The sequence below is a fragment of the Saccopteryx bilineata genome, chromosome 3, assembly GCF_036850765.1.
Source record: "Saccopteryx bilineata isolate mSacBil1 chromosome 3, mSacBil1_pri_phased_curated, whole genome shotgun sequence".
Classification (NCBI taxonomy): domain Eukaryota; kingdom Metazoa; phylum Chordata; class Mammalia; order Chiroptera; family Emballonuridae; genus Saccopteryx; species Saccopteryx bilineata.
Genome location: NC_089492.1, coordinates 206249581 through 206266981, shown reverse-complemented (window position 1 = coordinate 206266981; position 17401 = coordinate 206249581). Strand labels below are relative to the sequence as shown.

The following is a 17401-nucleotide window of genomic DNA, read 5'->3' as shown; positions in this document are numbered from 1 at the left end:
GTTCATTTTATAGACTGCTCATAAGGAATACCATGTCATACAAGTGTGAGAAGGACTCCCTGTAGGACCCAAGGGTAGTTTCCTGTCCAGAGCTCCACCCCTGCCCCCACTTTCATAGCTGGCTCAGCAAGCGGCAAGTCTAGATAAAAAGGGAAGATTATCATGCAGGGCCAGTGGCAAGAGGTGTGTATATAAACACTGACTTGGTCCATCCAGTTTCCACAATAATGTAAGCTATGGGCCTGGATCTTTTATAGTATATATATTGGGGGGTTCAGACAGCATCTGCCTCTGTGTCAAAAACAATCCTTCATTTGTATGACTTCCCTATGATTATGCTTTCTTTTCCATCTGCAGCTCAGAGCATGAAACCGAGTCACATGTCCCAGCTGTGTGTATCTTCTTAACATACCTGGAATGTGTGTTAGTCTAATAAGGCTGGTCCCCACTTTATCATATGACAGACAGCTTTGAGCACAATGAGGGATACTTCCTTAGGGCTGTATTAATTGTTTCTAAAAATTACATTCTTTCTAAGGTGGTGCAGAGCAAAGGGGCCATTGGGGTGGAAATGGAATCATGGAATCATCGGGCTCCTGGAAGTCTGGCTAGTTCAGTGGTTTCTAGCCTCTAGTCCATGAAGGTCCCAAAAGTCATGTCCAAAATTTTATTTTGTTTTGTTTTTCAAGGAGAGGGGCAAAAGCATTTATTTTTATGTTCTAGTAAAACTTTTAGCTCTCTCACAGTAGTACGTTTATAGTTTAAAGGCTGAAATATTTAGTTCTACAAGACTTGTTTTGGAAAGCACACATCTCCTGCTACTCTGCTCCCTTTTCTCGTTCCTCAGAGCACCATTTTTTACTCTTAGCTGATTCTTGTGGACATTAATCCATATCTTGAAATAGCATGAATATGTAGAATCTTCTTCACTTATCAGTTTTAGGCCTTTTCTGTTGACCTCTTACTATGGAAAATGAGAATATAGTTCTCCTACACCCCTGAGCCCCAATTATACATGCATATCCTTCTTGTCCTCTTAATAGAATTACACTGAAATTTGGGTTAGGTCAGTATTTACTGTTTACCTTATTATGACTACCTAAATGCTTATTACAGTCTAGCCATGTATAATAGTATAATACTGTTTCTCCTGCATGACTTTCACATTTTCATAGAATCAATAATTGTCTCTCCCTTCGCCCCAACATTAGCTTAGTTTTTAAATATATTATTGCTACTTCACCTGTTGTTTGCAAGTTGTCTCAATCTCCTCTAACACTGTTAGACATTAGGTATTATACTGGTTCATTTTCTTTTTTTTTTTTAATTTATTTATTTTTTACAGAGACAGTGAGTGAGTCAGAGAGAGGGATAGACAGGGACAGACAGACAGGAACGGAGAGAGATGAAAAGCATCAATCATTAGTTTTTCATTGCGCGTTGCAACACCTTAATTGTTCATTGATTGCTTTCTCATATGTGCCTTGACCGCGGGCCTTCAGCAGACCGAGTAACCCCTTGCTTGAGCCAGCAACCTTGGGTTCAAGCTGGTTAGCTTTGCTCAAACCAGATGAGTCTGCACTCCAGCTGGCGATCTCAGGGTCTCGAACCTGGGTCCTTCCGCATCCCAGTCCGACGCTCTATCTACTGTGCCACCTCCTGGTCAGGCCTGGTTCATTTTCTTTAGTAAACCTTCCCTGGACCTTTAGACCTGCTCCTGTCTGAGCTGATTGCTCTTTGTGTTTGGACACTGTCTTCCTACATTCTTTCACCAGCACTCTGGGGACTCCCTGCACTTTGAGTTGCAGGTGTCCTGTGTCCTCCTTCTTAGTTAGTTATAGGGGATGCTTATGGAATTTCTTTCTTGGGAGATATTTAAGCATTGGGTACATAAGAGCGAAATGTTTTGCACACCTTGCATGTCTGAAAATATCCTAATTTTATACAAACATTTGGTAGTTAAGCAAAATATAGAATTTTAGATTATAAATAATTTTCCTTCAGAATTTTGTAAGCACTCCTCACTGACTTTTAGCTCTGATGATTGCTTTTGGGAAATTCAAAACCATTCAAATTCCTGACCCGTTTATTGCTTCTGAAAGAAATTTTACAGTGATAGTTCTTCATTGAGGTATATTTTCATACATTATGCTCGGCATTGGTGGAGGCCTTTCAATTTTGAAATATGTCCTTCAGCATTGAGATTTTTTTCTTATCCCTATTTTTTCTGTTCTCTTATTCTAAAAATTGTATAATTTTAAAGTTGAACCTCTTGGTTATCTCTATCCTCTAATTTTTTTTGTTTTTCATCTTATTTTCTTTGTTTATTTTCTAGATTTCTTCTTTATCTTTTATTTTCCTACTGAGTTTTTAATACTGTCTTCAAAATTTTAAATTCCAAGAAAATTTTCCTATGAGTTAAAATATATATCCTATTCTTGGGTACAATGTCATATCTCTCTGAGAATATTAATATAGGATTATTTAAGAGTGAGGAAGTTCTGAGCTTGAGAGTGGGACATACTGATTATGAACTTCCGTTAGGGTGATCTGGCTGGGCCTTTTATTGAAGAACTCCTATCACATCTTTGGATCTTCCCTCCTGAGCTCATCAGGTTGTCTGAAAAACAGGTTTCCGGTTTCCTTCCTGGAGGGGATAAGTCTGGCTGTCACTGTTCCAGGGGGGTCACAGCATTCAACATGTTGATGTTCATTTCATCCTTTTTCAGTGTGGTTCTCTGCCCTCAACTGTGCCTGGTGTTGGTCATTCCTGGAACTCTCAGTTTCATCCTCTGTAGAGAAGAAACTTCCTGTCTTCCTTCCAGATGAGGAAGGGAAGGGTCCCAGCCCTGTGGAAAAAAGGCGATTTAGAGAAATCTTACTGCTTCTCGTACGGAAGTTCAGCCAACCCCACTGCTTGTAGCTGCATGATCACAGGCTCTTGTACCTAATGCCACCATTTCCTGAGTTTTGAGGGTTCTGTGTTATAATGTGGTTGTTTCTCAGCTGTTCCTGCTGTTGGCTCAGGTCCTCACTTCCTGAATCCGCTAAGGCAGGTCCTACTCGCCCCTTTCCTCCCCAGCTGCCAGGGTTCTGCTGCTGTTGCCGCCACACCAGCTTGCTTTCTCCCTTGGGCTTCTGCCTTTTAAAAATCTGTAGATTGTTATTTTGGTGAGATTTTCCTCCAAGTCTATGAGTTTACTATAATTTTGTACCAATTAATGTCTCAATCTCTTGATATCCTAATTGTAATTATTTTACAAGCTCACTCCTTTAGTTTATAGAAGTTTTCAGTCAGTTTTAATTGATTTCAAAATTTATCCCTTCCCAGTTTCCAAGCTAAAAGACCTCCCTTATGCAGGGAAAACCCTGTAGGAGAGATACGTTAGTTGTTATAATTTATCTTTAAAAAGTGTGGGGGGATTTTTTTTTTGTATTTTTCTGAAGCTGGAAACGGGGAGAGACAGTCAGACAGACTCTGGCTGCCGGAGGGGAAGAGAGAGACAGAGAGGAAAGAGGGGGGGGTGGAGAAGCAAATGGGCGCTTCTCCTATGTGCCCTGGCCGGGAATCGAACCCGGGTCCCCCGCACGCCAGGCCGACGCTCTACCGCTGAGCCATCCGGCCAGGGCCTATAATTTATCTTTAGTTTAACTTGTTGCCTGAACAGGATGGCCTTGAAGCTTGATGATAACAAGGGGAGGGAGAAAGAGAAGGAGGGGCAGGGTGGGGGAACCCTGGAGGCGGCCCTCCGTGTGTGTCTGTATGGCCATAGGTATAGGCTGTCATCAGAAAATGGACCTGAAGCTGTACTTTGTGCATCTATTAGTCTTACTAGAAAGCCCGGTGGTCATACGAAATGACCGCTGTTTCTAGATATTATAAATTGTAATTAAAATGATTTGTGCAAAGGTGTCTGCTAATTCAAACTGAATTACCCAGGGCAGGTGGCAAGGACGCCCCTTTGCTTAGTGCCCCACGGGGTTTCCCCCTTCTACTTGCTTAATTGCTTAAAGTAGAGTGCAATGAAGGAAACCACTGGCGGTACATTTCTTAAGAGGCACCGCTAGCTCAATAAATAAAGGTGATTTAAATAATAAAATGTTAATTCACATGTCAAAGATCTCTTTGTACACAATATTTCTTGTGTAGATCTTTCCATCATTTTTTACAATGTTTCCATACTTGCAACATTGAGAAAATCCTTTCTTGCCATGGTCAAATCGATTAGTTTCTAACTTGAAGTTTAAGGACTGACAGTGTTCACATTTAATATTCACGTCACCAGAGGAATGCTCAAAAATTAAAGTTTCTCTGTTTGAAACTGTTTTAATCCTTTTTGCATTTCAGTCAGCATTACTCTGTCATTTTTTTGCATTTCTCTCCTGCCTTTTTTCAAGGGACTCATTTTGTCAAGACAGGCTTTTTCGTCTTGCATCTGAGGCAAGCCTTGTTTCTCTATGCTCATCAATCTCATTTTGCTGAGAAAGACGCATTTGCTCTGTGACTGAAGCAAGCCTTGTCTTTCTCTGCTCAGTGGTTTCTTTTTGTCGAGAAAGCCAGTTTTGTGCAGCTTTAGCTCCTTTTCTCTCCTCTTTAGTGCTGTATTTTCTAGGAGGCATTCTTAAAAGAAATTACGTTAAGACGTAGTTTTTATGTAAAACAGATGATTGCCAATGCAAACAAATGTTCACCTTCCCCCTGACATGCTCAATTTGCGTTCAGCCTTAAATTGTTTCAAAAGCAGATGATTGCCAATGCAAACAAATGTTCACCTTCCCCCTGACCCGCTCAATTTGCGTTCAGCCGTGGCAACTTCACCCCATTGGCTAGTACAGTTTCGCAAGCAACCAATAAGCTATCAGCGACAAACAGACACTTAAGCAGCATATAATAAAGATTACCTGACCCAGGTATATTAATGCTTCCCTTTAGTAAATGTGGGATGATGCCTACTTCACAGGGTTATTGGAGGTGAGAGTGCTTCAAGAAGAAACGCATGTAAATAGCTTTCTGAAATACAAAGTCCTACAAAAATATAAGATATTTAACGTTGTTGGCCCTGGCCAGATGGCTCAGTGAATAAAGCGTCAACCTGCCATGCCAGAGATGGAAGGTTTGACCCCAGGTCAGGCATGTATAAGAAGCAATCAAGTGAGTACGTGACTATAAACAGAACAACCTAGTGAAACAACAAGTTGATGCTTTTCTCTCCTTCTCTCCCTCTCCCTCCTACTCCCCCCTGTCACTACCCTCTTCTCTCTCTCAAATCAGTGGGAAAAATTAAAAAGATTTAAAGTTGCTTAGATGTTTAGGCAGAAAAGAATCTAAGAATAGAAGGAACACTGTTTACAGAGCAAAATGAAATGCCGAGGTCTGGAATTAGGTGAGCCTGTTCCAATCCCTCGGGCTCCTATTCAGCAATCTGCAGTGGAACAGACCATGTGTTCTTAAAGCGCACACCGAGGTCTACCCAAGTTGGGTTTAGAGCTTTTAATTCAGGGCATCTCTGGAAATTCCCATGTTTTAGAGGCTGAAGTTTCTCCAAGCTCCTACCTCTAGTCCAGGTGAAGAGAGAAACAGCAAGTCAGGCTAGCGTATGACTAAGAGGCAGAGGCGAAGTCCCGGGATCAGAAAGTTGCAGCTGGAACAGGTGGTAACACGCTGGAGTGACTATAAAGAAGTCAGGATATACTCTTTACCCAACTGCTCAGTTAAATTTAAGTAAAATACCCAGCAAAGACCTAAGTGCAGCTGCAAACAGGTTGGCCATACTGCAGGAATATAGAATGAAAATGGTAGGCAGGACATGCAAAGGTTTTCATTCCTTCCTTGGAACATTTCTCTTTTTTCCCATAACCAATAGCAACTTCTGACCCATCTCTCCTGCAGCATTTTCACTGCAAAAAGAAGGTTGTATTTATAGTTTGGAGGGTGGGGTGGGACAATTTTTGAAAATGATAAACAGTGATTGAAAATTTCTCCTAATCAAAAGTAGTCTAGTTCACTCTCTTTACTGGAATGAGTTTGTGAAATAATTACAATTATAATATCAAAAGATTAAGGTATTAATTGATACAAAATTACAACCAGCCCTGACAGAATAGCTTGGTTGGTTAGAATGTTGTCTGGATTCCCAGAGGTTGCTGGTTTGATCCCCCATCAGGGCATATACAGAAACAAACTGATGTCTCTAACACCAATAAAAGAAAAATTTTTCAAACTTGTAACCAACACTGTAGGCCTAAAGGAAAATATCTTTCTTTCCAGCATCAGTTAATATTAAACCAAATCACCCCAGGCATATGGTTTTCAATCCAATGCTTAAATACCTCCCCAGGAAGAAATTTCATACATTCCCCCTATACCTAACTACTCTTCATAATCAGCAAGTTCTTTTCTATGTGACCTAAATCCCTGTCACTGACATTTAAACTCAGTTCCTCCTGTGTAACTTGTGGGAGAGAAAGAACAGCTGTCTGTTCCTCTGTGTAACTATCCTCTGGGCAATATTTGCAAACAGTCTCCTTTGAGCTAAATACTAGAGACTCCACAGTTTGAAGACTTTCTGTCAAACTCTTCTGTCTATGGTTTCCCCATAGAGCCTCTCCATGCCCTTCACATCTTTCTTAAACCGGTTTCCTCCCAGGGCCTGCCATGCTGGAAGACTTAGAGATAAGGACCCTGCTGTCACGTAGATCACCAGAGAGGCGGCAGGAAATCAGATCTGGAAAACTCTATGCCAAACTAAAGAAAGAAAACAGATTATCCCTTAATATAGATATATGTAAATGTATAAATTTTTTCTGTTCCTAAAAAGCTTCTCTGGCAATATGTAGGCTGAAACACAAAGCTGGGTGGAATTAATCTTCGTCCTAACACCCCCTCCTCAGTGTCACATGCACCGAAGGCCTCTTCCCTCTTCCCACTCTCCCTCTTCCCCAAATCTGTCTTCCTCAATGTGGTTTGAGATTTTAGGAGCAAAATGTGAGGACTGAACATGTTTCTCTTGACCAAGTTTGTTATTTAGGAGCAAGAAGCTTTCTTTAAACTCCTTAACGGACTGAGTGGGCCTGCTCCACTTAACCCGGAGGCCTTCCCTGCCCATCTTCTCCAGAGGGAGGCTGGTTGTACTTGTTGCCCAAGGGATATTTTAGAGAAGGTCAGTGCTCTGAGAAATCAGACATCACTGATAGAGAGCAGAAAATCCATCTCAAAGCATCTGCACATTAAACTTATTTTCTCATGGTGATTTTTTCTGTAGTACTACTTCAATCTGACAAGAAAAACTTTTTCTTAATTTCTCAAAAGGTACAAGTTTTTAACAACTTGGTTATATTGAGAAATGTCATGTCTTACACCTGAAAATAGTCACAGAGGTAGAGAGGATAGTCTAAAGAAAGTTATTTTCAACATTTCCAAGCAGATTCACAAAGATTCTCCTAGGCATATTGTTGGCTCAAGTCAATGGATTATTAGGTTAAGTTGATTTATCCACCTTGATAAAGTGTGTCCTGCAGTCTTGAGTATAAGGGGCTTCTTTGTTTTGTTTTGTGTGGTGTTTCATCATGGACAGTGCTTTACATCAGCAGCACAAGAGTTTCCAAAATTCAGGAAGTTGAAAAGACCTTTGTAATTGGCACTGATTAAAATAAACTGACATGGCAACAAATTATATTTGGCAAATAGACATCGGAAAGCAAATATTCAGACTTCCTGAACAGGGAGTACTACTGGTACTTTTCCTGAATGTGAATAATCAAGCACATGTCAAATTCTGGATAAGCTTTGGCTGGATAGCTCAATTGGTTAGAGCAGTGGTCCCCAACCCCTGGGCCGCGGACTGGTACCAGTCTGCAGAAAAAGAATAAATAACTTACATTATTTCCGTTTTATTTATATGTATATTTAAGTCTGAACGATGTTTTATTTTTAAAAAATGACCAGATTCCCTCTGTTACATCCGTTTAAGACTCACTCTTGACGCTTGTCTCGGTCACGAGATACATTTATCCGTCCCACCCTAAAGTCCGGTCTGTGAAAACATTTTCTGATGTTAAACCGGTTCGTGGCCCAAAAAAGGTTGAGGACCACTGGGTTAGAGCATTGTTCCAAAGCACAGAGGTTGCTGGTTCGATCCCAGCAACATACAGGCACATACAGGAACAGCTTGATGTTCCTGTATCTCTCTCTCTTCCTTCCTCTCACTGAAATCAATAAATTAAAAAAAAAATTTTTTTTTAAATTCTGGATGAGACAGACTTGTCCACTGTCAATAGATCAGCCAAGGCCATCATGCTTGAGCGGCTATCAGGGTAGCCGCTGAACAAATGAAGCCCAGGTGAGCCAAAAAGGGCAGTTGGGCTGTTGACTTCCTCCTGGTTTTTGTGTTTGTTTTTTTAATGTTGTTAATTTATTGACTTTAGAAAGAGAGAGAGAATGGGACAGAGAAAGAGAAAAAGAAACTTCCATTTGTCGTTCTACTTGTTGATTCTATATGTGCCCTGACCAGGATCGAACCCACATCCTTGGTGTATTGGCACGATGCTCTAACCAACTGAGCTACCCACTCAGGGCACTTCTTGCTTTTCTGATGTATCCTTTATTTAAATGGAGAAAATAATATTTAAGATATACTTCACGCAAAGAGCCATTGGTCTTTCTAATTGATAACTGGTGGGGGCAGCTGGGTGTGGATGAACATGTGGATTGTGTGGGAGCTGAATTTTATTTTTTTTTATATTTTTAAACTTTTCTTTTAATTTTTTAATTTTATTTATTCATTTTAGAAAGGAGAGAGAGAGGGAGAGAGATAGAGTAACAGAGAGAGAGAAGGGGGAGGAGCAGGAAGCATCAACTCCCATATGTGCCTTGACCAGGCAAGCCCAGGGTTTCGAACCGGCGACCTCAGCATTTCCAGGTTGACACTTTATCCACTGCACCACCACAGGTCAGGTGGGAGCTGAATTTTAATCTAAATCTTTTTTTAAGACTTTATTCATTTTAGAGAGGAGAGAGAGAGAGAGAGAGAGAGAGAGAGAGAGAGAAAGGAGGAGCAGGAAGCTTCAACTCCCATATGTGCCTTGACCAGGCAAGCCCAGGGTTTTGAACTGGTGACCTCAGTATTCCAGGTCGACGCTTTATCCACTGCGCCACCACAGGCCAGGCGGGAGCTGAATTTTAAAGTGTATCATGGGTTGTTCGGGTCTCTGGAGGTTTTTGTTTTTAGTATGTTGGGGTAGACATTGACATAGCTAAAAGATTTTATTTCTTTCTAGAAATAAAGCTCCTACTGTGGGGAAAGTGGGTTTCTGGCAGGAAGTCACTGTCATTGAGGCAAACTTCCCCACCTTTAATTACATACACATATGATGAGGAGAGGGCAGTGCTGGGGAGGATCCCAAGTATAGATCACCTAACAAAGAAGAGTGAAAATAGTGTGTCTCTACTTCTACGGAATACTGACCTCCAGTTGCCTCTCCATCCCATCAATTTCAGAAGAATAGAAATCAGGGGAAATAGAGCAAGGGCTGAATATGTGATAAGCATATAAATGCCCTGAGGTTGAGGCAAAAATATGTGTTACAGCTGTGCGGTCCCTAAAATGGGTGGTGGGGAGGCTGTACGCAGACCCAGGGGCGTGAGTGGCAGAAGAACCCTATTTTTGGCGGAAGGCTTTTGAGGGGCCCTGGGAAGGGAATGGAAGTAACAGGCTAAGTTCCTGGACTTGGAGGGCAGAGCCTCTGCTTGTGTGTTTTTGGCTGATAGCTGTGTATTTTCAGCGGGACAGGAAAGAGAAGGCTCATTCATAAACAGACCTGGCCCTCTGGGGCTTCCCACAATGGAGGGAGGTGGGGGAGACTGCTGACCAGTCTTTTATGAAGCTTGTACTCTGACTTTTCAAAGGAAACACAGTGTTTGTCATAGGAGAGCCTTGATCACTTTTCCCTACCTAGAGCCATTCTTGAGGGCTGCCCTGAGGCCAGTTTCTCTGAAGAAAGGACTGAGCTCTAAAGGCTTTCACTGTGCTAAATGCAAACCATGTGTCTGACCAGGGGTTTTCTCCTTCACCAAAGCACTGCACATTTGGCATAGGATGGCTTTAGCTCAATTGCAGCGGGGTATGTAATGAAAAGTGGGATGTTTACTATGTTAGGAGATACTCACAGTGCACCCCGCTGTGAGCCTCAGAATGGGGGGAGTGTCCTTGGCAGCTGCAGTCCCCATGTGTGAACAGCTAAACCCCTTTCCCAAAAGGTTTTTCTGAGAGCAGGCTCCACCACCTCCAATTCTTAGATTGTATGCTTGGAGCACATGGCTCTGTGTTGGCTAAGGCAAAACTTCGGCTACACCATGCCCATTTTGAACAGTGCACTGAGAAAAAGGTCCCCAAACTGTCAATGGCTTTTTATTACAGTTTAAGGGCCTCACTTCCCAAACCCTACAATGAGAGGAGATGGACAGTGTTTCCTGAACACATGGCTGGTCAGCTGAACCGCGCAGTACAGGTGGTAGTGGTGCCTTCCAAGGTTGTAGGCCGGTGTTTCTCAACGTGGGGCCCACGCCTCACAGGGGGGCAATTCGATAGTTAAGGGGGGCAATTTGAAAATGGACTCCACACGACTTTAACTCTTTCGCCCCGGGCCATTTAAATGCAATGCTAGATATCGGTGCCAAATTTAACAAAAAATGCAATTCTTAAATAATTGCGGTAAATAATTATTAAGTATAATTTCGTTTGACGAGACCAAAATATAAACTGGGTGATTGGCGTCCTCAAGTAAACTTTGTCCTGGGTTCACCGTGGAGCGTGCCGTCTGCCGCGGGGAATCTCGGACGTTTTAAAAACTCGCTAAACAACGCAGTTATTCTCACCTAATTGGCCCATTGCAACTTCTGTAGTGTTTCACATCATTCAGTTGGTGTTAATTTGAAATGTCAGTCAAAACTGTTGTAAAAGCTCATTGATTTAATAAATATACATATATATATTGTATAGATATAATTGGTAGTATTTGATTTTATTTTTATCAATATTAAACTCTTTATTAAGTACTTCTTGCATTGGGGTTAGAAAGCAATAATATTTTATAAATATTATTGGGGCTATAATAGTGCATGCACGACAATTTTAATTTTAGAAGCATAACTTTCCAGAAAATTTTGTCAAGTGGAAAAAATATAGATACCTTTTGATTTGCGGTGGTAGTGTAGTAAATGTGTTATATACATTTAAATAAATATGAATTTTTAGTATACGTTTACTCTATGTCACATTGAATATATTTTAACACATATTTTAATATTAGTTTTTAATTGATCTTATTTTTATTATAGCCCAAAGTAAAATGAGTGGTGCAAGCAAGAAAAAAACTCGTCAATATTCGGAGGAATATTTAAAATTTGGGTTCCTACCCGCTGTTCACAATGAGCGGATTCCTTTTTGTCTTTTATGCCAGCAATGCTTGACCAACGAATCAATGAAACCAGGTTGTCTTGAGGCGCATTTGAAGGCAAAACATAGTGCTCATATTAATTCAGATTTGAGTTACTTTAAAACTTTAAAGAAAAATTTTGAAAAAAGAACAACATTAAAGTCTCTATTTACTGCTCATACTTCAACTAATAATCGTGTTCTTGAGGCTAGTTATCAAATTTCTTTTTTCATTGCTAAAACTGGAGAAAATCACACTATAGGAGAGAATTTAATAAAACCGTCAATATCAGCATTTCTTAAAACGGTTCTTGAAAAAGATGACAAAGATGTAAAAGTTATGCCACTCAGTAACAATTCTGTTAGCAGAAGAATAGACGAAATGAGTGAGGATATTGAAAAACAACTTATTGAAAAGCTGAAAACAAGAAAATTCTCCTTGCAAATGGATGAATCAACTTTGAGAGACAGTGAGGCAGTATTGATAACTTACGTAAGATATATTGATAAAGAACATTTTGCTGAAGAAATGTTCTGTAAAAGATTAGAAAGCACCACTACCTCCAAAGATATATATAATAAGCTAAAAAACTACTTAGATGTCAATGATATACCAATGAAAAATATAACATCTTGTGCTGCAGATGGTGCTCCCAATATGATGGGCAAGAAAAATGGCTGCTTAAAATTGATGAAAGATGCAAATCCAGAAATGATTCTTGTGCATTGTGTTATTCATAGGGAAAACTTGGTAGCTAAAAACATCTCGCCTGTTCTGAATGAAGTATTACATACAGTAATAAAGTGTGTTAATGCTATTAAAGCTAGTGCCAAATGTGAGCGTCTTTTCAAGCTATTTTGTGAAGAACAAAATGAAGACCATGTGAGACTTTTACTTCATACTGAAGTAAGATGGCTATCTAAAGGAAACTGAAAAGATTTATGGAACTGTTTGATACTCTTAGTGATTTTTTAAGCGACAAACCTGAAATGAAGTATCTGTTAACAATAGATGGTAAAGCATTTGTGAGTTATTTAGCCGATATCTTTGAAAAACTAAATATATTAAATAAGCGACTTCAAGGAACAAATAAAACTCTTGTCGATGCAAAAGCAAAGATATTTGGTTTCATTACCAATATTGAGTTATGTCAGAAACATATTAACAACAAAAACTTTAAACAGTTTCATTGGCTCCAAAAATGTGAAGTAACTGATACCGCTTTACTTGTTATTGTCAATCATTTGAATATTCTATCAGCTGATTTAAAAGAAAGATTTTATGATTTAAAACAAATTGATTTCCCAACATGGATGATGCAGCCAATGTTAGTGGATTTGTCTGATATATCAAATATACAGTATCAAGAAGAACTCCTAGAATTGCAAAATGATGAGTCAGTTAAAGCTTTATTTAATATCAAAGGAGCATGGCATGGCTTTGTGAGGAAACAGAAATCAAATACCCAAATTCAACCAAATGTGCAAGAACACTATTGCTACCGTTTCCATCTTCATTTTTAGCTGAATGTGGATTTAGTGCTGTAAATGATTTACTGGTAAAAAAAAGAAATCGGCTGGATATAACACAACGTGGAGACTTGAGACTAAAGCTAACCAAATTGGAACCTAATATAAAATCTCTGTGCAGCAAGCATCAAGTGCAAGGATCACACTAAATTAAAATAATAAATTAATATAGAAAAATCTGTATTAAAATTATTTGGAATTTAAATTTCTGTTTTTCATTATATGTTTTGAAATTTTACTTACTGTGTTTTGTTAACAATTTCATAGTGATTTCTTCCTAGAACCTATCATTTATGTTTATTAAGTGAACAAATCAATTTTTTAATGTTAAAAATTATGTATGTTACATGGGGGGGGACATAAAAATTTTAGAAAGGTTAAGGTGGGGCATGGCACAAAAAAGTTTGGGAAACAGTGTAGGCACTGAAGTCCTGTGGACTCATCCTCAGCTGTCAGGGGTAGTAAGCACTGTAACTGCCTGCCAGTCGGCTAGAAAACAGTTCTCACTTTCCCAAGCAAGAGACTGTAAAAACGATGAAACACCAACAAACAGAACACCCTTATGGTGACCACCCTTTTAGTCTAGTGGCTTCTGCCTATGATGGAGAAGAGCATCAAATAAAGTGGCAGAGGGAGAAATGGTCTGTTAGGAATGCACACAGGTAATGTAATGTGTCTTTCTTCGCCCCTTTTTATTCACTGCAGGGGAGACTGCGGGAAGGCAGCAAGTCCCCACCTCCCCACCGGCCTCAGAGAACAGCAGTGCAGCCCACAGCATTGGCAGCACGCAGAGCACGCCCTGCTCCAGCAGCAGCGCGGCCTAGCCCGGGGGCCTCAGCCAGGGGCAGGGCCTAACAGCGGTGTCCAGACTCAAGAAAGGCTTGATTGTGGTTCCTTTGTCAAGAGAGAGTGGAGTTAAAGTAAACATCATTTGTTGTATTCACCCCCCCACCCAGGGCTGATCTGAATGTGACCCCTGCGCCTTCCGTGTGAGAAAGCTAAGGTGGTGGCGTCTCCACCAGCCCCCACAGGCTTGGGGGTTTGCAATGTGAAACACATGCCAGTTTTTTAAAATGCTGCTTTGTCCAGGTAAGAACATCTATAATTTGGGGACCTGGGTTTTCCCCAAACTCCAAGAGCTGGAAAACAGATAATAGCCAGATACTAAGTAGAACCAGTGAGATGTGGCCAAAATTCATTTATAACTGAACCAAGATGTAAAACAAAAGAAATGCTATAAGACTTTCTAAGTGCATTCCTCCATGTCTGATTTGCACCTTCTGGATACACACTTCTCACCTTGCTGCCACTGGCTGTGAGGGCCCTGTGTCCCCTTAGTAATGCTGCCCTCCAGACTGCATCCTCATGTGCACCAAGGTGACATTCCTTTCTTGTGCCCTGGGCCCAAACCAGCGCTGAGTCCATTATCAGCTTCCTCCTTCTTCCCACACTCGTGCACCGACTGCAAAAATGTCTTAATGCAAATTTCCTATTTCTTTATAGAAATTGAAAAAGGCCAAAATCTGGGACTGCAGATGTGTCCTCATTTTTTACATTGTTCTGATAAATTAATATATAAATTAGAGCAAAATTCTATTGTAAAATTAAGGAGGAACTTGTTATATATGCCAGTAAAAGAGAATATGTCATCTGGCATAGTCATTTTTTCAGTTGAAGAAAAACTTCATTCTCCTTTTAAAAATGTCCTATGCCTTTAAAGTTGAAATTTATTCTTAAATAGATTTGGAAGAATTACTGTTTCCACTCAAAATGTTTCAACCTTTCTAACCCTTTTGTAAAAACCAAGCACTTATAAGATGCAAACGCAGGGCTGATCTGCTGGATTCCAGTTATTTGAACAGTGTCACCAGCTCTGCCAAGAAAGTGCTGAGATATGGAAATGGGCACTCATTTGGATTGCTCTAGTTCTCTTGCCTTAAATATATTCCAAATTCAAAAAGGATTTAACGTGGAATAATGGAAGAAAATGGAATAATATGCCACTTTGCAGCTAAAATAAGCTCAACTGATACCTCTATGTTAAAAAAAGAATGCCAGAGGAAAATTTCCATGCCAAATCATATACTACTGAGGATAGCTTCATTGCAAATAAATAGTATTCTTTTTCCAGATCCCCCCCATCCCAATGACTCAAAATTCTACAAATAGAACAGGTTAGACTCTACCCCAAAATATTCATAAGCAAATCTCACTACCCTTAAAGTAAGGAAGTTGTACCTGGTTCTCTATGAATGGAGCCTTCAATAGGAAATACTGATGACACCCAAGACCTAAGGGCAGTGTCTACAAGGCAGAAAAGTAGGTCACCCAACTATACAGTAATATTCTGATAGATTTGATAGGCATAGACATTCAATCAGGATCATTTTAACCAAAAGAGATGACTTAAGGCTAAAATTTCCAGGTTGTCTATGTTGATAATTTTGAAATTTTCCATATACAAATGAAGATATAAAATTAGATACTTTTTTTCCTTTAAAAAAAGTTAACTTTTTTAACATAAGGGTATCAGAGTGGAAGACCTAGATTACGCTACCTGTGTTTGAAAATAATGCGCTTTGCCTAACCTTCAGCAGAATGTATTGTTTTAGCATATTCTATGTATAAAAAGGTTTAAAGATGTCTTCAAAGAAGACTAGAGTCTTTAAGTCATTTATAGCTATATTTTACTACAAAAATTTGTGTATAAAGATATATTTAAATGTTTTAGATTTAAAAAATTACTCCATATGAAATGTTTAATTTCAGTTACTGTGAATTCTTTTGATCAATTCTTTGCTTAAAAAGAAAAACTTTCCATCCTGTTATAAAGAAAATTAGCTATTAAGAAGTATTAAAAGATCCAATTCTTAGATGGAGAGGGTTAAAACTTTTTGTAATATATTTTAAATGTATATTTTTGAGAGAGATGCTACATTGCCAATGATTTTATAAATAATTTAAAATTAATTTACAAATTTATAGGTGCAAACCAAATGATTTTAAAAGAAAGAGAAGAAAAAGTCAGCTTTTGTTTGTTTGGGTCAGATTGTCAAAAGTATTATTCAGATCAAGAAATCTATGTTGATAAAACTTGATCCCATTTTAATTGGAGCATGAACATCATTAAGTATTTCTGAAATGTTTCTTTAAAACTGAGCATTAAAAATAAGTGTTTTCTCCCTAGCTTCTTATTACAGCATTTCCAATTGCTTTAGATTTCACAATTTTATTACAAAATACAAGCTCAACTTTATAACACGTTCTGCAGGTTTCTCTAAAGCTGTTGTTATGTTCCAGTTAAACTATTCTATCTGCTGTCATTGGTCACTTCTGCAGGCTACACACTTAATTTGCAGAGGCCATTTTGTTTGTTTTGTTTTGTTTGATACTAAAGCTGTTACTGAAATGCTCTAAACTCCAAGGCAGACTGTCTGTGTAACATCCTATAGCTTTTCTAGCATGTGGTGTTTATCAGCTGTTACTCTGTATTTTAAAAGTCAGAAATTCCTTCTGTGTAAGCTGTTTCTATAGCATTTTCTAAACCACAACAGCAACAACAAAAATGGTCTTTTCCTTGTCTGTAATAAGATTGTAAACCCATTTCCTGTGTCTTCTGTGTGGGCATGACTGTGAGCCTGTGTGGGGGCGCGCACTTGCATGCCAGTCTATTTGTACTGTAACTACCTCATGGTTTGAGTGATGGTTGTACTGCTGGTTGTGTTAACAGAGCACATTTTGTTGGGTGAATCATGTGTGTGATTTGTTTCTGTTTGTTTTAGCTGGGGGTTCATGAAACTGACAGATGTTTTTCTAAAAAGGACTATTATCAGTTTCCAAATACAATACTTCTCTCTTCTGGTTTTTCCTGAATGAGCCTGATTTTGTTGTTGTTTTTTGTCATCCATGAGGGTAAAAAGAGTGCCCTTAAAATCCCTGTGGCCAGTTTGAACACCCCTGTTGTATGTAATCTTTTCTCTGTTCAATGTGTCAGCAATTTTGTGAACATGCTTAGATGTATAGTTTTGATAACCACAGTTTTAAGTACTTTATTTGTGCATAATAAAAAGATATATATCAATTATTAATACATCTCTTGTTTGGACATCATTAAATTCTACCCTGAGGCTGATATAACCCTTTTTTACTGTGACTTTTTCCTAACTGTGTCTTCTGATACAACTGATCTAGTGAGGAGGAGGGAGGGGGAGGCTGAGAGAATGCCCTAGGCTCACTAGAGCCAAGGGGAGGGGTGGCAGGCCAGAGGAGAGTGTGGCAAGAGCTGTCTATCTTCCAGAGGAAAGTGGCAGAAGACCTCAGAAAAAAGTGGGTGTCAGTTTTGGTATCCATTCCTGGGCTTCCTGTCAATTTCCTAGAGGCAAGAAAGAGAAATAATACATACTTTGGACTATTCTTTTCATCCCCTTCAAATACCCTGA

At 39.4% G+C, this 17401-nt stretch overlaps 1 protein-coding gene across 1 annotated transcript in view; it reads left to right on the top strand.

Moving 5' to 3' along the window:
* The window catches only part of TGFBR3 (transforming growth factor beta receptor 3), a 234539-nt gene extending 217485 nt beyond the window's left edge, over positions 1 to 17054 (top strand). Inside the window, exon 17 of the mRNA XM_066268636.1 lies at positions 13668 to 17054. Coding sequence (XP_066124733.1) covers positions 13668 to 13786 — 119 coding nt within the window. The 3' untranslated portion in view covers positions 13787 to 17054. The remainder of the gene's footprint in view (positions 1 to 13667) is intronic.
* Positions 17055 to 17401: the final 347 nt, after the last annotated feature.